This window comes from Hemiscyllium ocellatum, chromosome 4 (assembly GCF_020745735.1).
Source record: "Hemiscyllium ocellatum isolate sHemOce1 chromosome 4, sHemOce1.pat.X.cur, whole genome shotgun sequence".
Taxonomy (NCBI): domain Eukaryota; kingdom Metazoa; phylum Chordata; class Chondrichthyes; order Orectolobiformes; family Hemiscylliidae; genus Hemiscyllium; species Hemiscyllium ocellatum.
The window spans coordinates 41,656,956-41,684,605 of record NC_083404.1 but is presented as its reverse complement, the minus strand read 5'-3'; the positions used below and the strand labels follow the sequence as shown (position 1 = coordinate 41,684,605).

Sequence of the window (27,650 nt, the reverse complement as noted above, 5' to 3'; positions counted from 1 at the left end):
ATTAAACACATAGAAAATATCTCCCCTTGTAGGCTTGTCTAGAATGTCAGTCACTAAAACAACTCCAGCAAGGAATTCAGGAGAAATGTCTTTATTCAGGGAGATGGAGAATGTTAAACTTCATTATGACAGAGAGCAATTGTAGGGGATGGCATGAATGTATTTCAAGGGAAACTGGATGAAGTATGTGTAGGAGGATAAAATAGAAGGGTACACCGACAGGGGGACATGAGGCTTGTGTGGAGCACAGGCATCAGTTTACACCAGTTGGGCCAATTGGGTTGTTCTTGTCCTGGAAATTCGATGCGAGGTGATTGGATAAAGATTCCACCTGACACTGCCAGGACTAACATTCTGTCAACAAGAAGAAATGAAGAATGCAGTGGAACGAGGCAGTGCATAGCCTTTGTGGTGTTCACAGCTGTCCCATCAAGGCGCAAAATGCATCCTATACAGCAAATGATTAAAACTCAGGAAAATAAGTTATTTTCCACTTGATAATGAACATAAAATATTGTATATGAGTATAAATTCATTTCATTGTTGTACCTAACTCTCACTCACTAATGGCCACAGAAATATCATGCACAGTGAGAATGGAAACTGTGTAGTTCAAATGAAGAGCTTTCATGTATATAGCACCTGCTACATTCACAGAAGGCCCCAACACTGCAGCCAATTTGCAAACAGCAGGTTTTCAAAAGCAGGAGTTAAACATATAACTGGGTAATCACTTTGAGTTTCAAAATGTTGGCCAGGAGATTCAGAGAAAGCTCTTGATCTTCTTTGAACAGCACCCACGAGAGTTCTTTCATTTACCCAAGGGGCAGGACTCAATTTCAATTTAACATGCATTCCTAAAGACAGCAACTCAGACAGCCCTTCAATGCCGGGTTAGTTTAGGTAGCCAAATATCTGGATCCTTCAGCCACGGCTCCAAAGTGCTTTCCACCCACAGAATTAAGGCTTACATTTTGACCTGATCAGATATTTTGTTCCATGTTTTGCAAGGGTTACCAATTTTGTCGTGGGTGTCAGACATTTTTGAGTTATTGTTTTAACCTGTTAATGTTATTACATTGTGATCATCTGATAAAGCATGAGCCAAGACACTTGAAGCTATTCCCTTGTTCTTATATTCTACACTGTCTTACAGCTGAAAATTTCCACTGAAGGATTAAATGAACCAAACCTGACATAACACACAGGCCTGAGTATCTGACAGCTCATATTAAAGCTTGGAATTGATTTTTTCTTGACATTTATGAACAAAAATACCATGTTTCCACCCTGCTAAGCACCCTTACTGTGCTCAGTGATCAATCATTCAACCATGAGCCAATTGTGTATATAAAGTGATGCTTCTGATATGCTCATTCCAGGGCCAAAGGGTCACTGCACTATCTTTCAGATGGGATGTTGAACTGAGGCCCATTTGCCCCCTCGTGCTAAGGATCCCATGGCATTACTTCAAAGAAATCTGTTCTCTCAGGTGTCTTGGCCATTATTTCTCCCTTAACCAACATTATTAACGCAGATTACTTGGTCATTTCAATTTTTCTGTTTGTGATAAGCTCTAATCAGCTGCATATTTCCCACATGGCCAGGTTGTCTACACTTCAAATGTATCACAATGGCTGGGAAGTACTTTGGAACTTCGCAGAGTTACTAAAGGTGCTTTAGGAATGCAACACTTTTGTTCTTTCAGTATAATTTTCAGCAATGATTCTTTATGTTGACATCCATAAATTACACAATTATCCAACTCCAGCTAGACTGAACTTAAAACTTTGTAGTTCTGAGGAAAAACAGATTTTATTTATGTTCTTTCTTCAGGGAGTATTTTAGTATTACACGATAAGGAAACAAAAAAATAATTATAACCTTAATGCAGAGGCTGCTTATATTAGTGTGGTTGGACATGTTCCATAAAATATTTTGGCAAGTGCTCAAATCAGTTTAGGACATAAATACCCATCTGAAGAATCATTGCCTAGTTATACCATTTCTTTGACCTATTTTTACTGTTAGTTCCAACATTTTTAAAAGAAATTGTGTTCAACAGGCTTGTAAAATAGTCAAATTGCTAGGGAAAATCTCTTTAGTGTGTAGGTAACATTAAATCTATTTTGGTGACCACTGAAGGAGCAGGACAGTAAGGAATCTTCATCCCAGAGCTTTCAAATGTACTAGCTTCATACTGCAACTCTGCTGTATTGTACCTCCAGCCTACAACACACAATTCATTCTGAAGGCTTTTAAGTGGAAATGCTCAAGGGCTGTACTATCATCACTGGAAAGTCTCATCACTTTCCAGTTCAAGCAATTAATGCATTTTTTTCTGAGGCCTCCACTTAACAACCTTTAACAGTCTATAATCTGGTGTAGTCATGGAGTCATGCAGGAAACGGACCCCTCAGTCTAACCAGTCCATTCCAAGTATAATCTCAAAGTAAACTAGTCCCACCTGCCTGTGCCTGGCCCATATCACTCCAAACCTTTTCTATTCATGTACTTATCCAAATGTCTTTTAAGCGTTGTAATATTGCTCACATCCACCACTTCCTAGTCCACACGTGAACTACCCTCTGTGCAAAAAATTTGCCCCTCATGTATTTAATAAATCTCTCTCCTCTCATCTTAGTGGTATATGCTAAGGCTTCATTAGCATTGGAAATAATATGCAACAGATTACGGAGACCCCGTGAATAGGTTTCAGAAGGTGCATTGCTGTTTAAGGTCGCATTGCAATATTCTGCTGGAGGACTGATTGCGGGAGCATATAACAAGAGGAGTCCATCAGCCCCTCGAGACTAGCCCCATCATTCAATCAAATCATGCCCCCTCATCAACTAAACTCTTTTCGCACCATTCCCCATGACACTGTTACCCAAAAATAAATTCTATTTCAATCTTGAAAATTTGGACTGTCCCCCAGTGTGCACAGTCTAATATACTTTTTTTCTGAACAAGTGCTTCCTGACATCACTCCTGAATGATTTAGCTCTAATTTTAGATTTCATGGTTTTTAATCAGAAAGACCTTGGTGAGATTATACCACAACTTTCTCAACTTAAGGAAATACAAGCCAGATCTGTTCAGCTTGCCCTCATAATGAACCCTTTGTTTTATCATTCAAGTGAATTGAAAGCCAACATGTTTTTCCTGAGGTTCTCTATTTAAAGCTCAATGCAGTTGCTTACAAGTCACATTCAACTCGAAATGATAACTCCTGCCAAGTAATTCTAGCAATTTTTCATTTTATTTCAGATGGGGTCTGACCAACTGATTTCCAAACTCTGCAATAGTCTATCAATTGCATTAATCATACAAAATGTTCAGCATGCTGCCTTTGAGCTCTTCCCTGTAGACAGGGTTTAATGAGTATGAGGATAAGCCTCTGAGGTATACTATAATGTCATTAACCATGCTACAGGGACTCTCTGCTACATGGTTGCAACTAAAGCAGTTTAGAACAGAGATATCTCCAAGATGCCCTTATATATAGTGTACATGAATATGAAGGGATTACTCTGAATACCACTGACCCATAAGTCCTTGGAGGGCTGTGATATCATCTGGCAGTGTCAGGTTTCAGTATGTGGCCACATATGTGCTACTTTGTGTTATCACAGTGACCTCAGCACCAACACACACACAGACTACCCCCTATTTATTTCATACTGATTCGTTTTTGTAAGCATCAATTGATGCCCTGGGCTACCTCAGCCTTTCAGTGGTGGGGTTCTTACCCAACATTCACATGAAACAGAATACCCTCTGACTTCACCAGAGAAGCTGTTGGCGCAGGTGGAGTGGAAGCTATTGAATGGAACATGCGCCCTGAGAATATAACTGGCACATGCTCGTGTAGTACTGCATATACAGAACAGTCATCTCAACTCCATAATCCGTGAGAGATGGCCATCCTATGGGGTTAACGGAATCAGTGATCTATGTGAGGAGACTAAATACGTAATGGCTGCCTCAAGCCCCAAATAAGAAATGGCTGATTCCGGATTAACTCAAACGGGGTAGTTATTCATGTCAATTACAAGTTAAACCCTCTTTGTTTGCATGCGCACAGTCCTTGCGCCACCTAGAGGTGGCATTTATCAAATAGGTACAATTTGAAGAGACACCGAAGAGGCCTAGTCTGAGCTTTGCAAACAAACAGGCCCCCACCCCCTTTTCTCCCAAGTCTATGAGATATCAGTTAAGCCATCTGCCAAGCAGTTTCATCAAACCAGATATTCACCCAGTTTTTGAAATGGGTCAAATTCTCAGCACAATGAAAGGCTCCTTTTCCACTGTTTAATTACTGTACCAGTATTGCAGATAATGCACTTTCATTTACTGTTAACAACAATGTGCACTTTCTAATGCCTTTAACACAGCAGAAACTTCCAGGATGCTTCACAAAATGGTTATCTATCTGATTTCCAATCCATGTAATATTAGTCCATTGCCCACAACCTTGGTCAAACAGAAATGTTTAAGGAAAATCTCAATAAAGAGCTTGAGGGAGGGAATTCCAGAGGTTAGGATGCAGACAGCTACAGGAACAGCTGTGGATGAGTTAAAGGTTACAACTGGATGAGCAAAGGGATGCCTGCGTTAGTGTCACTGACGTTTGATGAAGTTCTGATCTGCTAGCTTAACTCATTTTCGAGTCAATCGGGCAAGGTCCAAATATCAATTTAACAGTAACCCTTTATTACAATCAGTACAACAGTAAATTGACTTAGAATTAGGCAGAACACCTACTTCTACTATCTCTGGATTTTTCCAGTATTCTCTTCAGCATACTGGAAGTTTGCATCCGTGGGCTGTTAAATTCCTTGTCAATTCCTTGGAAATTACGTCAATTTGCTCAACTCCTTCTTTGTTCCTAATAAATAGCTCTCAGACTTCTCTCCATGATTTCATTATAAGAGAAAAGACTTGTATTTCTATGGTGCCTTTCATAACCTCAGGCTATCTCAAAACATGTTACAGCTAATCAAGTATTTTCTGAAATGCAGCTACTGATGTGAGAAATGCCTCAACTAATCCACACATAGCAAGTTTCCATTAACAGCACTGAAGACAACAAAATGCTGGAGGTCAGACAGCATTCATGGAGAGAGAGCAAGCTAACTTTTTGAGTCGAGGTGATGCTTCATCAGATCTGGTCCCTCTTCATGGGTGCTGTCTGTCCCACTATGAATTCCAGCATTTGTTGTCCTCAGTAGAGATTCCAGTATCTGCAGGAATTTGCTCCACAAACCATAACAAGATAAATGACCAGATGACTTGCTTTTAAGTGATGTTTGTTGAGGGATAAACACTGATCAGAATACTGAGGTGAGCTTTTTCGCATTTCTTCAAAATAGCAGCCATGGAATATTTCAAAATCAGCCCAAGAGAGGAGATTAGGCCTTAGTGTAATATCTAATCCAAAAAAGTGGCACTTCCAACAGTTTAGCACTCCCTCTGTGCTGCTCTGGGAGTATCAGTGTGAAATTTGTGTTCTACTCCCTGAGGCTGGCTGACTGGTATTTCTAGCTTTTATGGTTTTTGTTTAAACATTACATTTTATACGTTTGGCGGTACCTGTAAGAGTATTCCCACCCTTGTATGGAAGGTTTCTGGCGGCATCCAGTACAGCTTCCTTTGTACTGTGTTGATTCAGATGCCATTCTATCCTTGGGTCTCCACTGTACTGAGCCAATCCTGAAACAAATGGATGACAAGTTCAAAAAAAGCACATGTTTGTGCAATACAGCAAAGTATTAGTTTGTGACATATTTGAAAGAACACCATTGCGCATTAAAGAGTAAACACCGAACCGCTTTGGAATGAAAGAGTTTAGTCTTTTTTAAAAAAAAATTTAATCTATCCATTTGATTTATCTCCATCAAACTTGTAAGCAATTCTACAAGATCACTCCTACAAATGTGAATAAGTGTAATCTGCTAATAGCATTTCTGCAGACTAGCCCTAATCATGTCCTAATAAAACTATGTTCACATTTTCCATGTCATTTAAACTATGAAGCTTTTCCATAACTGAAAAACATCAGCAAAGTCTTATAGTGCAAAGTAAAAATGTCAGTGTCTCATTCATTCATTAAAAAAAGTCTTAACTTATTTTTGTTTTCTCATCTTTCTATACATGTGCTGTTCTTTTCATTTCAGATTATTATCAGTGAGTCACCTAACAGCAGGAACTATTACAGCTCAGTCCAATTCTAAGGCCATCCCCATCCACAAACCTTGAGCTGATAGCACAGGGTATGATCAAGAACAGTAATTTTGAACTGTGCTGAAATTGGGGAGGCCACTGAGCTCATTGTCATCTTAACCAAGATTAGTTTATTGAAGAGACTGGAGAGGCTGTGATTGTTCTCCTTGGAGCAGAAAAGGCTAAAACGAATTAGACATTTGATGGAATAAATAAGGAGAAGCTGTTTCTATGAAAAGGAGGAAGGATATGGGCCAAATGCAAATGAATTATTGTAGGATATCTGGTCAGCATGGACGAGTTGGACTACAGGGTCTGTTTCCATGCTGTACATCTCTATGATTCTAGTTAAGGTTCTTGTCAAAAGTATCAGAAGGGAACTGAGATTTCTTTCTTTTTAAAAAGATGCAACTAGTTTCCAAGATTTGGAATGTTCTGACTAAAAGAGCAGGGGCAACAGATCCAATGGTAACTCTCAAAAAGGAATTGGGGAAATTGGCATTGAGAAAAGATCAGGGAGACTGCAGCTAAGTGCATATTTCTCTTAAAGAATTGGGCCAAGTACAAAGGGCCAATTTGCGTTCTCCTCACCCGTGAAATCCTACAAAAGGGTGAAATCCCTTCAAATGTCACAACTGTATAATGGAAAATGAACACAATATCACATGAACATGCAGTGGATTGGAATTATAATATGCTGGTTAACTGAAGTGCCAGAATATTGGTCTTCCATGCAGTAAGAACAGTTTCAGCCAGAGCTAAGGTTCCAAGCAAAGCCCTGAACCAAGGATGAGTTTGTTCATTAGGCACATAAACAGCCATCAGAAAATATTATTTGCTTTGGGGATATGGGCAAATTTGGTCTAACATATTCAACACTGATATTTCACCAACTTCATTGTAACTGGGACCAGAATTGATCAAGAGTACTGCACTTGACTTATTCTGGTCCTACAATTGTATTCTGCTCACCCAAGTGACTTTCAAAGCAAAAATTCCACCACAAAGCCCAGGGAGAGAGAAAAATGAATGGCAAATGTGAGAAAATAGCATCAATTCAATAATGAACAAACCATTCAAGGTCAAAACCCAATTTGGAAGGAGTGGATGGGTGGTTGGGGGAGGGGGGTCATTGGAAACTCTGCAGTCATCACATTGGCTACCTAGCCAGTAAACTCATGAATGAGATACTGTCTGAATTTTATTAGAGCGCAAGAAAATCCTACAACCCCCTTAAGTCTCCACCTAAAGTTAGTGAGACAAAGCAAGCTCCAAGTACAGGGTAACAGGAACAGGAATTCTCAGGCTGGAGCAAGGAATTAGCAATGGCTGATTGAATAGGCCTCTTTCTATTCTGTACTCCCATATAATCAAGGGAATCTGCACAGTTTTTAAACACAGAGAAACAAACATATCCCGCTATTTTCATGCTGTTGCCAGAAGATAAACTCACCTATTCTTGTTTTGTCAGAATCTACATTGAAAGCACTAACCAAGTTCTCCAAAAACAGTCGGACAAGGCGGAAATTAAGTCGGCCAATGCTCCAGGAACCATCCACAAGGACCACAATGTCTGCAATAGCTGGAGTCTTGCACATAAACTGGGCGCCTGCAACTGAAACATCCAAAATACTCAGTCAGTGACCAATCTGAAATCAACATGGAACTATGATCTATCCTTAAATATACTCCATGCTTGAGATATTAGCCCCTGATGTGCAGATGAGCAGAATAAGCCAAACATCTGTTAACTGGCTGGTGTACAGAGTTCAAACTGATCAGAAGCATAAACCACACTACTGACACACATCCAACTCCAAAGTTTTGGGTTTCATTTAATTGCAAGGATGATGAGTTTAGATGATTACCATCCAACACAAAATAACAAAAGACAGGACAACCACCTCCTGTGAGGCTCCAGGCAATCAAAACTTTAATTTAATGTCATTACAAAAGGCAGGAAGGATTATACAATACAGAACTATTTACAATCAGTTATATAGAAATCTGTTCAAATAATCCAAAGTCAATAAAGCTGCAGAACTATTTTGCAGTTCATGTCAAAAGCCATTAAAATTCAGACAAGAAAATCAGCTGTTGCAGGTATATAATTCAACAGTTAAAAATATAAAAAAGAATATAACTGCAGTAACAATGTAATGACTTGGACTCCTGACATGGTCTGGGTGAGTGAATGATTCATCAAAACCACTAAATACTGCATAGTGTTTGTAACTGTGCATTATGTATATCCTCTTTTCAGGGATCAGGTAAATTCTAGAATGCTTCCTTATTTCCTTGCAGAGGGAGATATATCTTCTCAAGTTCCTATTTAACAAGGCCATTCTTTTTCAATATTTTATTTTCCCTTAAGGGATTGATGAAGGACACAATTCAGAAACTGAGCCATACCATTTCTTGTATAATTGTGCTTCATTAATTGACTCTAAAAGACATGATCTTCACCTATTCGCACAAGTGAGCTATCACAATTTTTGTACTGAGGGTCTCTTGTTGTCAGTCGACCAATGCAGTTTAATTGTGTTTGTTTTCTCTCTCCCTATGTATAGGATCCTAGACGCAGTGCACGGAGATCTGAAAGAAAATGCAACAAATTTGATAAACTGATGTATTACCTGAGAAAATATATTCTAAATATAACATGATGTTATAGCTCAGTGGGTATTTCAAGGTTATCACAAATCTGATATAGCCACATCTGGTGCAATAGGATAGCAACATAGGAACAGGGGAAGGCCATTCAGCCCCTCAAGCCTGATTCATCATTCAATGAAAGAAATCATGGGTTGATTTGAATTCTCAGTTCAGCAATTTCCAATCGCAGGGTTGTTCATACAGTAATTGCAGTAGTTTTTGTTGTGTTGAGGAGGGTTGGTCAAGTGTGAAGACCAGTAAATGAAATAGTCACAGTGAATATACGATGATACAGGATAAACAACACCGAGGAACCTGCAAAAAAACGGACAGTTAACCAGGTTTGACCTACAGAGAAAATGAAACTTGAAAGCAACAACACCCCCAAATTCTATGGACTACCTAAAGTGCACAAACTAGACATCCCACTCAGACCCATCGTATTGCTACCAGGATCATCACACAAACTGGCTAAAGAACTACAGCAGAAACGGAAACACCTGATCCAGACACTCTATACAGTCAACACAGGAATTCTTGGACATCATCAGAAATATACACATAGCCAAGGAAGAATCTATGGTCTCGTTCGATGTAACGGCACTGTTCACCTCTATCAACAAAACCCTAGCCAGAGAAACAATAGCCAACCTGATGGACATACAGAACAGACAACAAGGTGGGGAACCTATCAACAAAGACTGCAAATTCAAACTACTGGACCTGTGCCTCACAACACACTTCACACTCAACAACCAAATATATGAACAAATCAATGGCACACCCATGGGCTCACCCATCTCTGGACTCATAGCAGAAGCGGTAATGCAAAGATTAGAACAAACAGTCTTACCACAAATTTAACCCAAACTCTGGGTCAGATATGTGGATGACAACTTTGTAATCATTAAAAACACAGAAATAGAAAACACACACCGGATCATCAACGCCACACTCACAGGAATCCAATTCACTAGAGAGGAAGAAAAGGACAACCAACTCCCATTCCTAGACGTGATGCTACAGAGAATACCGAACGGAGAATTCACCACAAAGGTATACAGGAAAGCCACACACACAGACCAAGTCCTGAACTATGAAAGCAACCACCCAAACACACACAAAAGAAGTTGCATCAAGACATTGTTCAAAAGGGCCACAACACACTGCAGTCCACCAGAACTGCAAAAAGAGAAAGAAGAACACCTCTACAATGTATTCGCCAAAAATGGATATCCCTGCAATTTCATCAACAGATGCCTAAGGGAAAGGCAATGGAATGAGGACATGCCACAACCCAAAGGACTAGCCACATTACCATACAGCCAGACTACTGTGACCACTAGGACTCATAACAGCACACAAACCAACAGCCACTCTCAGACAACTCACCAGGTCAAAGGACCCGATACCCAGCATGAGCAAAACCAATGTAGTGTACAAAATCCCATGCAAGGACTGCACAAAACACTACATAGGACAAACAAGAAGACAATTAATGATCCGTATCCTAGAACACCAACTAACCACGAAACGACACGACCAGCTATCCTTAGTAGCCACACACGCGGATGACAAGCAACATGAGTTCGACTGGGACAACACTACTATTATAGGACAAGCCAAACAGAGAACAGCCAGGGAATTCCTAGAGGCATGGCACTCATCCACAGATTCTATCAACAAACACATTGACATGGACCCAATATACCGGCCACTGCAGCGGACAGCTGGAACTGACAAGCGGAAGTGGCAGAGACAAACCACTATAAATGCCGGAGGAAATGACACAGAAGCGCTTCACAGGAGGGTCCCAAGCACTGAGGATGTCCCCTAGACAGGGGACGAAATGTCTGCAACACAAATTCCCAGCTCGGCGAACAGAACCACAACAACGAGCACCCGAGCTACAAATCTTCTCACAAACTTTGAATATAGGATGATAGTTTGGGGTCTGTCAATTGAGCTAATTCTGACAAATAAATGAAGCAATGAGAAAATGGAGCATTAATGTCAAGGTGACACACAGTCATATTCATACATAGTCCCCTTTAATAAAGTGCCTTTCTCAACTTATTTATCTAGTACCTTAACACAATAAAATGTAGCCATGATTTGGCGGTGCCCATGTTGGACTGGGATGGACAAAGTTAAAAAGCACACAACACTAGGTTATAGACCAACAGGTTTATTTGGAAGTACTAGCTTTAAGAGTGCTGCTCCTTCATCAGGTAGCTACAATGGTTTGAAAGCTAGTACTTACAAATAAATCTGTTGGACTATAAACTGGTGTTGTGTGATTTTTAACAATAAAAGGTCACAAGGAGCTGCACAGGAGCATTAGACCATTTAGATGAGGAGATATGTTTTCCCTCACAGCATGGAGAATCTCTCAAACTCTCTGACCCAGAAAACCACCAAGACCAAGTATGTCCAAGAGAGAAGTCAATAGATTTGTAATTATTAAAGATATCAATGGATAAAGGGGCAGTGCAGGAAAATACAGTGGCATAGATGATCTAGATATATAGTGGAGCCAACTCAAAGGGCTGAATGGACTATTCCTTTTCCTATTTTCTGCAACAAAATCTGATACTGAAGTACAGAATAAGGTATTGGGACTGGTAATCAAAGAGGTATGTTTTTAAAGACCAAGTTAAAGGAAACTGCAGTAGAAAGCTGAGGAGGTTTAGAGAGGGAATTCCACGGCTTAGCGTCAAGGCAACTGAATGGTGGAGGTATTAAAATCAGAAATGTGCTAGAGGTGCTGAGAAATAAGCAGAAGAACACAGGAGCAGAAGCAAGCTGTCCAGCCTCTTGTACATATTCCACTATTTAGTGTGTTGAAGGTTGGCCTGTAATCCAACTCCATTTAATTGCATCAATTCCATTACTTAATACATTTGCTATCTAAAATCCATTGATTTGATTTAAAATTGACAACTCATCTGGTATCAATTGCAATTCGTGAATACCTGATCCAATCTATTGCCATCCTTTGTGCATGCAGTGTTTTCTAACTTTTCTTTCAGGTTTAGCTTTAATGTTTAAACGATAACCCTTTCGGTCCAGACTCACCAACTAACAGAAACAGTTCCCCTCTAGCCACCCAATTTGTTCTCCTTAATGACTTGAAAACTCTGACTGAATCACCCCGTAACTGTCTAAACTCAGAAGGGGCATAACTCTATTTTCATAGAATCCCTACTCTGCGTAAACAGGCCATTTGGCCTAACAAGTCCACACTGACCCTCTGAAGAGTAAGCCACCCAGACCCATGCCCCTACCCTATTACTCTACATTTACCCCTGATTAATGTACCTAAGCTACACATCCCTGAACACTATGGGAAACTTAGCATGGCCAATTCACCTAACCTGCACTTCTTTGGACTGTGGGAGGAAACAGGAGCATCGGGAGGAAACACACACAAACATAGGGAGAATGTGCAAACTCCATACAATCACCCAAGGAATCAAACCCGGATTCCTGGTGCTGAAAGGCAGCAGTGTGAACTACTGAGCCACCGTGTAACCCCAAGTTTTGTGGAATCTATCCTTGTAACTTAATCCTTAATTCAATGTCCAGATATCACCTTAGTAACCTGCACCGCACTCTCTTCTACATATATGTATAAATATATGGCCAATATATCCTTTCCGAAGTGTGCTGCCAAGAACAGTTTACAGTACTCCAGGTGTAAGTAGAATTTTGTATAGTTACAAAATAACTTCTCATCCTTTATAATCTAGTCCTTGAAATGTAAAAGTGAAAGATGGTCTTTTGGTTATTTTCTCAACCTACCCATTATACTTTAATGAGCTGTGTAAATAGATTTCCAAGTTCTTGGGATCTTCACTGTTTCTAGCTTTTCACCATTTACAGAGAGCCCTTTTCTATCCAAATCAGGCGCAAAGCGGACAATCTCAAGTTTGCCCACATTAAATCCATTTGCCACAGTTTTGCATTTAAACTATCAACATCTCAGTAATTTTACATTTGCAATGCTAACAATACCATCTATCTTTGTGCCATCGGCAATCCTGATAGGTGATTTTCCATCCTATAATCTGTCAGCATTAATCACAGTGAATAGTTGAAGCCACAACACCAATTTCCATAGAATACAAACAATCACAACCTGCCACTTTATCTTTCTTGTGTTTCCTGCTCTTCGGCCAATTTTCCAACCAAGTTAATAATTTACCTTCAATTCCATAAACCAACAGTTTATGAGGATAGTTATCTTCTGGAAGTCCATATAAATAACTCCTGTTAATTCTCCTATTCATCACTTCAATTACCTCTTCGAAAAGGTTTAATACCAGATTCATCAGAAAGAATAGTGGGCGGCACGGTGGCACAGTGGTTAGCACTGCTGCCTCACAGCGCCAGGGACCTGGGTTCAATTCCCGCCTCAGGCGACTGACTGTGTGGAGTTTGCACATTCTCCCCGTGTCTGTGTGGGTTTCCTCCGGGTGCTCCGGTTTCCTCCCACAGTCACAAAGATGTGCGGGTCAGGTGAATTGGCCATGCTAAATTGCCCGTAGTGTTAGGTAAGGGGTAAATGTAGGGGTATGGGTGGGTTGCGCTTCGGCGGGTCGGTGTGGACTTGTTGGGCCGGAGGGCCTGTTTCCATACTGTAAGTAATCTAATCTAAAACCTTTTATAGTTACATGCCATCTTTCTTTGATCAGCTAAGAACTTAAGACACTTTTAATTTTTACTCTATCATTTGTTAATAGACTGCAGTAATTTTCTGATAAGAGTTATTCAGTTAATGTGGAGTAAAGTCTTATCTTTACTCCAATCAGAGCTTCTTAGTGTTCTTGTATCAGATCACACGGATCTAATTGTGTGGGAGTTGCAGAGATCTCTTACCATCCTTTACATATAGTTATTGTTTATAAAGGTTGTTCATGTTCACTCACATAGGTATCAGCTACCTTTGAGCCACAATCCAGACTAGACAATAGACAATAGGTGCAGGAGTAGGCCATTCTGCCCTTCGAGCCTGCACCACCATTCAATATGATCATGGCTGATCATCCTTAATCAGTATCCTGTTCCTACTTTATCTCCATAACCCTTGATTCCACTATCCTTGAGAGCTCTATCCAACTCTTTCTTAAATGAATCCAGAGACTGGGCCTCCACTGCCCTCTGGGGCAGAGCATTCCACACAGCCACCACTCTCTGGGTGAAGAAGTTTCTCCTTATCTCTGTCCTAAATGGTCTACCCAGTATGGTTCGGCACTCACCCATCAGCGGAAACATCTTTCCTGCCTCCAGAGTGTCCAATCCTTTAATAATCTTATATGTCTCAATCAGATCCCCTCTCAGTCTTCTAAACTCAAGGGTATACAAGCCCAGTCGCTCCAGTCTTTCAGTATAAGGTAATTCCGCCATTCCAGGAATTGACTACTGTTAACTGGTGTATAATTCTCTGGTTTCTCTCTTTCACCAGTTTGAACAACAGAGAGAGATATGTATTTTTCAACTCTAAAAGAAAATTTCTCAAATCAAGAGAACTTTGCAAGATTATAATCAGAGTGTTAACTTTCTTCTCATCTACTTCCTTTAAACCCTGGGATTAAAAAAAAGAGTTCTCAACCTTTGAAATCATCACTCTTTAGTGTCATTATATTCTTGATTACTGTTATCCTGCTGATATTAATTTTGTTGAGTCCTTGTTTCAGGATTAGTTTCTTTGGCATATCCAGCTTGCTGACCTCTTCCCCTACTGTAGGAAAGTGACACAAAGCAGTTATTTAATCCCGTTTCTTAGATCTATTTCCAATGTTACTGCTTTGGATTTAAGGGGCCATATTTGTACCTGACCAGTCTCCTGTCCCAAATTTAATTATAACAATTTTCATGTTGCTTTTGCCAACTTTGTTCCATTCCTTTTCTACTTGTTAAATTGCTCTTACCATCTGCTTTGCCATCTTTTGTGACCTTTTGTTATTGGTGTATTGTAAAACTGGAGGAAGTTTCAAAGATAGGGAAGTGTGAGGTCATGGAAGGTTTGGATTACAAACTCCTTCCTGGGATATGGGTGTCACTGGCAAGGCCAGGATTCATTACTGTGTATCTGAAACCACATGTGGACTAGACCACGTAAGGATTTAGTTTTCCTTCCTGAATGGATATTAGTGATCAAGAAGATTTCTTGCAACAATTTGTGATCATTGTCACAGTCTCCATGACTGCAACTAGCTGTTGTGGTTGGAATTGAATTCACATCCCCAGACCATGAGCTTGCAGACTCGACTACTAGACCAGACACCACTGCACCATCATCTCCCTCTGTAACCAGATCATGAACTCATCTTGTTTTTGTTTGCCCAGAGGTGGTGAAAGGTATTTTATAGACATTCAAATCCTGCTTTTAGTACTTATTATAAAATGCATTGTTATACTTGACATTAAACATGACAAATGTTGTTTTCTATCTCCCTTAACAATATTAAAATTACATTCTTCTGATGATGTTCCTCCTTTAATGAGAGTGAAATTAACCAGATGCTCTCTCATATGTGAGTGAACATCTGGCCAATTTCACTGCTAGACTCTTTGCAGTTCAGTCAGGGCAATGATCCATGAGTGGTTATATTGGATAGAGATGCAGTATATAAACTGTTAAATGCCTCAATAAACTCTGCCATAAAACATATGTTTCAGATCTAACTGACGTTACATTCCACAATGAATGTTCTCCTAAGAAATTCACTCTGACTTATTTAGTATTTGTGAATATTTTACAAAATCAGACAAGGAACACCAGGGGATTACGAGAGGTAATCACTACTTACCAAAAACATAACTCATCTTCATCAAATTCCTTCCATACTTAACAAATTTTAAGATCATTTCAAGGCATGATTGCATGAACTACAATAATTACTAAAATTGTGAGTATAGTTTTCAAAGACACTTCAGAGCCACATTCAATATAGGTATTTAATCCAGACTTTTTCAAAGTCATTTTGCATTTCATTGCTGAAATCTACATGGAAAAGATCTTTCATTTCAAGGTTGTCTCTCAGTCCTTTGATAATTTCTTGAGTATATATTTCAAATAAGTTAAATTTGTTGAGTTGGTTACTGGGTCTTTGAATCATTTACCTTTGCTGCACCTCACTCAATAACAACTTAAGTTTTGATTCTTTTTTTTCAAACTGATTATTTTCTGTTTTGTACCCCTTTCTTGTTTCAATATTAACATTGCAAAATATTTATCATCAATTAAGAACCACATTGCACTGAAGTTATTTATCCAATTGTGTGTCCGGAAAAAAATAACTCCTGAAGATTGAAACAGTTCGGGACTGAAGAGTGTGCAGACAGATGCCCTTAAGAATATAAAGAGGTTTAATATGGAAAAGATAAAGAAGATATGAAAACTTGTGGAGGAGGCAATTGGAGAAGTTTCAGAAAAGATTTAGAAGGATGTTGTCAGGATTGGGGAGTTTAAATTTCAAGGAAAGGCTGGATAGGCTGGGACTATTTTCACTGGAGCTTAAAAATGTGTTGCTGGAAAAGCACAGCAGGTCAAGCAGCATCCAAGGAACAGGAGAATCGACGTTTCAGGCATAAGCCTGAAGAAGGGCTTATGCCCGAAACGTCGATTCTCCTGTTCCTTGGATGCTGCCTGACCTGCTGTGCTTTTCCAGCAACACATTTTTAAGCTCTGATCTCTAGCATCTGCAGTCCTCACTTTCTCCTATTTTCACTGGAGTGTAGGAGGTTAAGGACTGACTCTGTAGAGGTTTATAAAATTATAAGGGCATAGATAAAGTGAATAGCAAGAGTATTTTCCTTTGAATGGGGGAGGTCAAAACTAGGGAGAGAAGAAAGATTCAAAGATTTAAAAGGAATCTGAAGGGCAACTTTTTCACAGAGTGTGGTTTGAATGTGGAATGAGCTGCCAGAGGAAATGGTAGATGCAAGTACAGTTACAACAAAAAGATATGTGGATAGGTACATGAATAGGAAAGGTGTAGAGAGATATGGTCCAAATGTAGGCAAGTGGGCTTAGTTTAGTTTGGTAAACTTGGTTGGAATGGACAAGTTGGACTGAAGGGTCTGTTTCCATGCTGTATGATTCTACGACTTTATACCATAGCCAATAATAAACCCAGAAAGGAATTCAGTAGAAACCATTTTACATAGTGGTGAAATTATGGAATTTGCTACCATAGTGAATGGTTGAGGTGAAAATAGCTTAGAGATGTTTGATTTATATTTGTAAAGCACTTATATTTTATGAAGCACATAATTATTATCAATCAACTTTCATGTAATAAAACATCCAAAAGATGTTTACAAGAGCATTATTAAGCAAAATATGACATCCATGCATTTGGGGGATATTAAAATCCATGATTAAAGAGAGTCTTAAAGGAGTAAATAAAAATAGACAAGTGGACAGGTTTGGGGAGGAAATCCCAGAGTTAGGGATTAGGTGGTTGAATGCGTGGCGACCAATGGGAAGGATTATCTTGCTCCCCACAGAAGTCTTGATTTTAAACATGAGGGAGAACAAGTAGAAGCATAGGATGAAATGAAGATGGTTGGGAGATTTCTGTGGAGCATGAATGAAAGTATGAACAAATGGCCTGAATGGGCTGTTTGCACTGTAACTTTTATGGTGTTCTCTGTAGCTTGGATATTTCTTCACCATGCTCACTCATCCCCTCTAAAATATAATTCACCTGTCAAAAGCAGAGAACAATTTCAACAACTTAAACAAGAAGTTACAAACCCATGAGGTGGCTGAAGTATTCCATCATTCAGTACCAGTGGTTTACAATCCCTCCTACGTGTCTATAATTTTTGGAGATGGAATATGCATGGGTTTGAATTTGTCAGCGGGGACAATCTGATGCCTGCATACCCAAGTTCAGATATTCCATGCCTGGCAGCTTGACCCCACATATCACACAAGCCAAAGATCATGGTAGAAAAAACCTAAGTTTTTCTAAAGGTCATCACTCTCAATTCAAGCAATCATGCTACAGTTTACAGGACCCTTTGTGCATACCTTCCCAGTTACCCTCAGTAATCTTCCATTAGTCTTGATAACACCACAAAACTCCTTTCCCTGTTGGCCCTGGGCTCCAGCAGATCACTAACAACCCTTCCAATCAGACCTGGCTCTATTCAATCTCACCATGCATTCATGCAAGAATTCTGTGCGCCCATGCCAATTGGAAAGCAAGTTGGGAGTTGGATTCTTTCCTGATTTGACTTTGCAATAATGTAAAGTTATATTGGATACATTACAAAACCCTCCAGTGGTCTTTATTTCAATGAGAATAAAAATCAGGAGAAATTAATCAAGGGCAGTGGAACAGAAAGCTATGGCTTCAAGTTCTATTCCAGGGAACAACATCCACTGACAGCTCGAAAAGCATTTCACACAGATTTTTGAAGTCAAGAGCTTGTGGATAAAAAGCCAGCAAACAGCCCAGAGATGGCTGCTTGATTAATGTGCTTTTCACAGGCCCTGAATGAGGGAGGTTGCTGGCCAGGACACTAAGACAATGCATTGGATTGTCATTGTTCATCTGAAAGGCCAGTAGCCTTGGTTAAACACCACACTCAGAGGACAGAAATCAAAAGGGAAGGCTTGCATTTCTCGAGCACCATTCACCATCACTATTTGACATCCCACAGCCAAGGGAGAACTTTTGAAATAATGTAACTGTTGTATCATAGGAAACTCATCAATCAATTTACACACAGGAAGATCCTAAAGACAATGTGATGATCTGTTTTTCTGATGTTGGTTAGGAGATAAATAATGGACAAGGAAAGTTCCCCTGCTCTTCTTCAAAACAGTGAACCCACAATGTTCTGATGGAAAGTGGGGAGAGCAATCCATTGATAACAAAACTAAGTAGTTTCATCCTGGTTTTGTGATCCCTCAATTCATTCTATTTTAGAGCTTAAATTTGCTTCCCATGGCTCTACAACTTCATGCTTTGCAACAACCACATATTATTTTGCTTTAAGGATCTATTTTGAAAAAACAAAGTAACAGTCCATTGAAATACTTTAATATATTAGTTATTAAACTGTTGGAGATTAGGAGAAAAAATGTTATTCGACTGGATGGGGAGTTGGAAACAAAGGATTATGTGTGATAAAATCCCTAGAAATACATTAACTCTTTCAGTTGAACTTTGCAAATGCTTATCTTTGTTTGCTGCAAAAGTATTACGGAAATTGATTATTATCTCAAACAGCAAGGGCACAACTAGAAATCCTACATGCAAATTCAGAGGCAATAATTTATTTTCACTCCATCCTAGAATACTAATGCCTTTCGTTGCCATTTTTCAGTTGTGATGAGAAAAACATACCTGAATAAAAGCAGTCTCGTAATGCTCTTAATGGAGAAGTACTCTGTGCAGTTGACTTTGTATGAATAACACTCTTGCTTCAGAAGATCATGGATTCGACTCCTATTTCAGAGATGTAGACACAAAATCCAGGGTAACGCTCCCAGTGCAGATCACAGGGAGAGCTGGGCTGTCAGAGGGCTGCCTTTTCATGTGAGATATTAAACAAAGGCCCTGATTGTCCTCTTGTGTGAATGCAAAAGATTCAAAGGTAAATTCTCAAAGAAAAGTGGGAAGCACTATCCTGGCCAATATTTATCCCCTAATCATATCAAAAAGTTGGATAATCTGGTCATTTCAAATTGCTGTGTGTAACATTTCCTATGTTACAACAATTCAAAAGTATTTTACTGACTGAGGTGGCCTGAGGTTGTTAAGGTACTATATAAATGCAAGTCCTTCTTTTTAGATTGTAAACTTTCCATGTCAATACATAGGGCTCAAAGCCACAATTAGCTGAACTAATCAATTACAAGAAGAATTAAAGTTTTGAATGGGTAGGAAATAAATATAATAAACTGGCATAGCCCTAAGTAATATTGAAAAGGTCGAAGTTCCATCTTGAAGTCTGTTCTAATGGCATCCAAGTTACCACTTGTGACACTATAATTGAATAGGGCGACCTTGGGATTTGGAAGTAAAATGTATGAAGATTCTGATTGCAGGCAAAAAAATCTCCAGAAATAAAATAATAGAATAACTTTGTATAATGCTTAAACTAAATGCTTAAAAAGGACAAATAAAATCTCTGAATGGATCAACTAAGCCAAAAAAAACAAACTCACTTTCCCAACAAACCAACCGCCCTTTTCATAAACACAATATATATTTTACTTCAACATCCTGGAGGTATTTTTTAAGAGTAGTTAATGTGAATATAAGACTACATAAACTTCATTCTTGGGGACGAAAGACCACACTAAATAGTTTGAATGAATCACTGTTTTAATATAAGCTAGTTGTTGGTTTGTAACTGCAAAAGTCATAGTCACTAGTTCTTTCAGACTTGCCTTGTCTGTTCAAACAATTGCTGTATGGTGATCTACAAATGGAAAATCTGAATACATTTGTTACGGATCTCCTGCTGCTATGGTCCACAGTTCAGCAGGTCAAATACTTCACTGTTCCTTGATTATGACTTGTTGAAAGTCAGTGATCTAATCTGTCCCCACTTCCTCTCCATAAATTTTAATCAGAGAGAGTTTACTTCTGGCTTATAGTGAATCACCTGAACACCCCAGCCCATTCGCTCAGCTGGAGAGACATTTACTGCTGTTATTATTGGCTGGATCATTAAATGGCCCAAGAAAGTTTCAAGCATTAATTCCTTCCGATCTAAGTTGTCTTCTCGATTTCCAAGACAAAGCGGCAGAAGTTCACCCCAGATCAAAGAAAAGTTGCCCAGTTTTTAAAAAATTTTATGTTTTGTGGGATGCAGGTATGGCTGGCTGGCCAGCATTTATTGCCTATCCCTAGTTACCCTTGAGAAGGTGGTGGTGAGCTGCTATCTTGAACCGCTGCAGTCTACCTGCTGTGCATAGACCCACAATGCCATTGGGGAGGGAATTCCAAGATTTTGACCTAGTAACAGTAAGGGCCAGCGATAAATTTTCAAGTCAGGATGGTGAATGGCTTGGAGGGGAACTTAAAGATGGGGTGTTCCCATATATCTGCTGACCTTGTCCTTCTAGATGGAAGTAGGTCATGGGTTTGGAAAGTGCTGTTTGAAGATCTTTGATGAATTTACTTACCAGAGATGCTTCATGCCCATGTTCCTGGGAGAATCGTGCAGAACTCACCAAGTGAGTTCTCAATCCTCTCAGACAAAAGCACAGGAAAAAAACGTTTGCAGACCCGATGCTGTCGTTTTGCAATATGGGCTATTCCAGTAGCTAATGAGCTGAAATATCCCAAATGGTGCTTGAGAAGCTTTAATTCACAGAATGAGGGTGTTTCTGGCCAGGTCAGCATTTATTGCCCATCCTTAATTGCCCAGTTTAAGAGTCAACCACATTGCTGTGGGTCTGGAGTCACATATAGTCCAGACCAGGGAAGAATGGCAATTTCCTTCCCTGAGGGACATTAGTGAACTAGATAGGTTTTTCTAACAAACAACAACAACAGATTACCGGTCATTCCAGGTTTTTATTGAGTTCCACCATCTATCATGCAGAGTTTGAACTTTACCTAAATCTCTGGATTAACAGTCCAACGATAATACCACTAGGCTGTCACCTCTCCAGGGTACAAAGTGAAGATAAGTTTGTAAGGGAAATGGGTAAATCATACAATGGTTGGTGGGTGAGGGGTAGTTTGGGGAAAGGGGTAGTTAATTTGGGTCAGCAGGAGAGGGAATAGTTGGTGGGGATGACTCAGGTGGGTCAGGGATGTAGTTGGTAAGGTTAATCAGCTAACCAGGGAGGTCAGGTCAGCCTGGGAGGGGAGGGTCATAGGGTGGAGTCATGGGATTTGTGGGATGTCTGCTTGTGAGGTGAGGGCTCAGCATAGTTATCCAGGGCCTAGACATTGATTTTAACTTTCTAGCATTTCCTGGGACATGATCCAGGTAGGTTTCTCAAACCCTCTGAGGTCTGAATCTGAGCTGAAGACTCCTTTTTTTTAAAACAGATGCAGACCATTTGCCCATCTTGAGTTTAAACCTCACGGATAATTCCCACAGAGTCACTGTGTCAGGACACATCTGAACAATCATGAAAATTCAGGTAGGTCTGGGTCAATGTTAAAAAGGCTTGCCCAGATTTCCCCACACAACCCAGTTATTTGGCCCTTCTGATCAAGGCTAGCATTCATGTTCCACATGAAGCTTATCAACACATCCTCTGTCCCCTGGAACTATTTACAGCCATCTTTATGGATCAGGCAGCTCAATGCCTGGTACCAATTGAGAGAGCTATCGAAATTTAATAAAAACAGATGCACAGACAGAGTTGGGCTGACCTGTAAGTTTGCAAGTCCAAATAATGGGTCATGATCCTGATAGTAGTGAATACAATCACGAGGTATAAAAGTATGTCTTGTGGTAAGTGGTAGTGTCCCTACCTCTAAGCCGGTGGGGGGGGGGGGGCCTGGGTTCAAGTCCCACCTGCTCCAGAGAATGTAAAAGAAAACTCTCAATTTCAATTGGTGTTGGCTCCAATCAGGCGCATTGTGACCAAAATTTGCATGTGCATAGAGATTGTCCAGTGTTGTTAATCTGTATTCAGTTCAATTACTTGTAACAGCCCGAGTCAACAAGGCATCACAGGTTTCCATTTGATGTATACATATTGATCTACCATATACAAACCTTAATGATTATGTACTTATTTTTACTCTACTGCTTTATTCTGGTCATGCTTTTGGTGATATCTGGGGCATTGTTAATTTTCAAGTGTTAAAATGGAATTGCATTTGAAAACAGCTGGGGATCCATTGGACTAAAGAGATACTCTGTGTCATTTTATTATCTGGTTTGGGGATAAGATGTTTCTACTTAACCCACCCAGGAGTCAGTCTGGAAACAAAATGATCACAGTTATCAATATTCAGCTAAATTAATATAGAGTGTTTAAGCTGCAACCTGTATTTTGCAAACTCTAAGCTATTTAAGTTAATTATATATAAACACAGCTCACCTCTCACAGAAACATTTGCCTGTACATAGCTACCAACTTGTACATTCCACAACTATAAAATTTAAGGAGCTGAATTCAAAAATGTAGAAAGAGAAGATGGCCATCCTAAAGTCTGTTCCATCCATTCAATTAGGTCATAGCTGATCTGTAACTTAACACTATTCACATTGGTTCTTTCACCCTTAATACCCTTACTCAACAAAAGCTTTAGCAATCAGTTCTGAAATTTACAATCAAGCCTCCAGCCTCAACAGCTGTTTTGGGGGAAAGAGTTCCAGATTCTTTATGTCAAGAAGTGCTTCCTGACATCATACCTGAACAACCAAGGCTCTAATTCCAAGGTTAATTAGCCCTTGTTCTGGAGTTCCCATACCATAGGAAATAAGGTAATTAGGGAGAAACTCTCTCTTCCTTTAATCATCTTAAATACTTCGAATGGATCTCTCTTTAATCTCCTATACTCAAGGCAATGTAAACTGTTATTTAACCCTTTTAGTCTGCATAATGTTCGAAGAAATCTGCGATGCATTCTCAAGCCAACAAAGCCACTCTGAGATGCAGTACCCAGGTCCAACCAGAGATCTAAACGTTAAAATAACTCTTACCAACTTGTATTCTAGTTCCCTGGAGATTGTTATTTCACTTCATTGTTGATTTAATCATTTAGTGAGACATAGTTTTAACTAAAACATCCTTTCATAAATAACGTAATCTGCTCCTTTGGAAACTAAACTCACCCAAAGGTTAAAAAACAGGAAATTCTCTCCCACATATCTCACTTACGTCAATACATGACTGAATTATGTCACTTTCCTATTAACTAGTTAAAACCAAAAGATGCTTAAACTTCACTTGTTCAGTCTTTTGGAATTTGTGCTCAAATCAATTAAAACTAATTTAGGAAGCAATCTGGCATCAGGAAAGATAAAACAGGCTGGCTGTCTTTTGTCTAGAGAAGAAAAGGTTGAGGGAAAACCGGTAGATGCCTTCAAAACATTGAAGGAGTTTGACATCCACAGAGGCCTACTCCAATCCCTCCTCTTCTCATCCCAGCAAGCAATATAATCCAATATTACTTTCTTTTTCATTTATCTAGTGTCATATTAAAAGCATCCATACTCTTTCACTCTGCACTCTGTGACAGCAAGTTCAACAAATTCATCATTTCTAGGTAAAGGGCTTTATCTGATTTCCCTTTGGATTTATTTATGGCAATCTTAAACTTCTAGCCTCTAGTTTTGGACTGCACCACAAATGGAAACATCTCCACATTGATTCCATCAAACTCATTCATTTTCAAAAGTCACTGCTCAGCGTTCTCTATTCAATGGAAAAGCAAGCAAGGCTGCTTGGTCTTGATTCCCAGCCCAAAGGCAACAAATTCACATTAACTCTAACTCAGTCCTTGAATGGATTTTATTTAGTAAAATAAAACAAAGAACTGGGATGCTGGAAACCAGTGGCACAAAAAAACAAAAATAGCTGGAGGAACTCAGTAGGTTTGGCAGCATCCGTGGAGAGAAAACAGAACTAACATCTCAGGTCCAGTGCCCCTTCTTCAGAACTTGCAGAAAATCTTCCAGATTTTATTTAGCGTCATATTTTGAGCTTTTACTTTTCTTGAACACAGTTATTATGCAGCGGAATAGTGGGAATTGGGAAAAAAAAGAGCATGTAGCGGCTTGCAAGTTTCCTGCAACTGGAATCAAAGTTATTAACACAGCTGAGAGACAAGATGAAAAGGAGATAAATGAAAGGAACAAAGGAATCAGGCATATTATCACAAAAGATCAAAGGAAAAATAGTAAGTGATTGATCTTAATGTAATGAGTACAAAAGCCATGCAGGCAGATTTGATAGATCTGTGAACAGCTCAAAAAGCAACAAAAAAACTAAGCTGAGGATTTAAAACAAGATTAAACTAAAAGAATAAAATCCTCAATATGTTTTAAATGAATGAACAAAATATTCGAATGGAAGTCATGTGGTAGAAGGAGAAAGTAAACTGGGTTCATTTAATAGTAGACATTTGACTTTTAAATGTGATCAATTGATAGTAGCAATATGATTACTGAAAAATTGTTCAATCTCCACAAAATCCTTTCTTCACATGACAGTATTTGAACTTTTGTAATGTAAGCCCTTGCAATAAAGAGAATATCTTTGAATAAGAATACAGAAGACTAAAGGAATCTAATTGCAGTGGTCAAGATAATTATAAGACTTGGTAGGATAGAGAGAAACTTCTTCCTTTGGTATGGGAGTCCAAAATGAAGGAAAAGACATTAAAATTCTAACTTAGGCTATTCCACTGTGATGTCAGGAAGCACTTCTGTACACAGAGGATAGTGGTAATCAAGAATGCTTTCCGCAAAAAAGCTGTTGACGCAGCTGGTCAATTGACATTTTCAAAACTGATATTGCTGAGAAGTAGTCAGCTTTTGAAGTGTTTTGTTTGCACCCATCAGGTCAGATGCAAGAATTTCAAATTTCAAAGGGCAGTACAATTCATGCTGCATGGGAGAAAGGCACTGATTGGTTGGCAAGTAGACTAATTGGTCAATGTTTTGCCACAAGAAATAGACTAGGGAATGATTATACCCTGCAAGTTTTCTGTTTGCAAATATGGCAGTACAAAAGAAAAGATTGAGCACATCCAACAAGTAATATGCTTTTTTCAATTCTGCAAAAGCTTCAAAGGCAACTGGTGCACTCCCCAAAGCAACACCTCAACCACAGTCAACTAGTCTTTCGCTAAAGCATGTCTCTTTTTTTCAGATATGTCCACTTTACAAAGGAACTACAGTATTTGTACAAATGAGATGTGAGATATTTGTTTGGTATGGGTCTTAGGGCTATGGAACTATGCAGGTAGATGGAGTTAAGATAAAGAACAACCCTTTAATGTAACTGTCAAGAACGCTCAAGGTATATATAACCACAGAGTCATTTAGAAGCAAGTATGTTAGCTAAGCACAAATGGAAAGGGTACCCAACTCTCTGTTTAGAGAATGCCATAAGCAAACATTAGACTAATAGATTCCAAAACAAATAAACACATAATACTTTTCATGAAGATCTGTTTTTTTTACTTCCACTGGTAGGATTAGCTTTAATTTCCTTTTAGGAATCCAACTTACATTATGAAAGTCTCAGTATGTTCTATTTATGCCATTAAGTAATCTCTATTGTCAACAGTACTAATTCTATTTACTTCCCTCATTAGTCAATAGTAATAGTACAATATTTTCCATATTAAGACTTCTTAATATAGTCAAATTAATGAATTTTATAAGCAATTGGTATGGACCATACTACTAGTATTAACTCATATTAACTGTCTGTGGGATCTTGCTGTGTGAGAGTTGGCTGGTGTGTTTCCCACATTCCCAGCAGGTGCTGTAGTCACTGGTGTAAAGTGCTGAGACACCCTCCCTGAGATCATGAAAGACACTTGAGAAATTCTTGCCCTCTTGGTCCTGTATTTATAGGCAACTGATATATCATATATATTCTGGGAGGAATTACAGGAGAAACATATATAGGCCTTGGAATATGTATCTTATAGCCCAGTGATGTCTTTTGACACAAACATGTTACTCTTTCTAACAAATCGATATTCCTGGAGGTTTGAAGGCAAGAGGTGAAAAAGTTTTGCTCTGTCAAGTGAAGTTGGTAAAATCAAAAACTGCTGAATAATGCCTTGTGGAATCCAACTAGATGATCAAAGATGATACAGTTATTACTTCCACTGCCTCTTACAGGGAGATAGCATGTTTTATATAAGCACAGAAAGCAGCTTCATGTGGGGGCTTGTTTAAACAAAGATCAAGTTGTTCTGGCCCCCAACCAAGCCAAAGATGGCTGATGCACTAGCAATAACTAGCTAAGAGCTGCATGCAACACGGGAACACATATCAACATACAGGAACACATGTTGCTGAGAAATCTGGAACATTGACTGACTCGAGCAGAAGGACTGAAAGTTCTTAAACTTCGTTGTAACAAAATGCCATTTCACTGTATCAAAAGACTAAAGCCATTCACCTAAACCATTCCAGGACAACTCGCTTCCAGGTAACACACACCTACTATCACTGTACCTGCAGATAAGCCACATTTCTTGTACACCATGTTAACAATGTCCAAGTATTTCACAACAGGCTATCCATCACTAAGAGCTTAAATGTCAGTGTTATTTTAAGGCTATGGGATAGCAATGATGTGAAGGGCAAGTAATTGAGGATTACAGTGTTGAAGACATGTGCTCACATAAGAATGTGAACAAAACACACAACATATTACAAAAATACAGATCAGAAGTATTTCATTGGCTGTAAAGCACTTCACGATGCCCCAGGGTTGTGAAAGGTTCTATACAAATGCTATTTCATTATACTGTGTACTTTTCATGGCAGTATCTAATGAGGTATTGAAACCTAACCTTGCAATGGTTCAACTTCTCACGGCCAATTAGAACGCAAATTCATTCCACGTTTCCCAAGTGGCTGATTGTTAACACAGTCAAATTGATTTTCATTCCACTATACTGGAATTTTAATTATATAAAAACATGGAAAAAAGGAGGAGGCCATTTGGCCCTTCACGCTTGCTCTGTCATTCAATGTAATGATGGCTGATCATTGAAACTCAGTATCTAATTCCCCTTTACTCCCCACGCCGATTGATCCCTTTAGCCTGAAGAACAATACCTAACTCTTCTTGA

General features: G+C 39.2%; 1 protein-coding gene across 7 annotated transcripts in view; it reads right to left on the bottom strand.

The window, feature by feature from the left end:
• The window catches only part of col14a1a (collagen, type XIV, alpha 1a), a 218,433-nt gene that overhangs the window by 128,961 nt on the left and 61,822 nt on the right, over positions 1–27,650 (bottom strand). For all 7 annotated transcript variants that reach the window (XM_060823020.1, XM_060823021.1, XM_060823022.1 and 4 more), the window contains 2 exons: positions 7,679–7,840; positions 5,596–5,715 (listed from right to left, as the gene is read on the bottom strand). In XM_060823020.1, the coding sequence (XP_060679003.1) occupies positions 5,596–5,715; positions 7,679–7,840 (282 nt within the window). The remainder of the gene's footprint in view (positions 1–5,595; positions 5,716–7,678; positions 7,841–27,650) is intronic.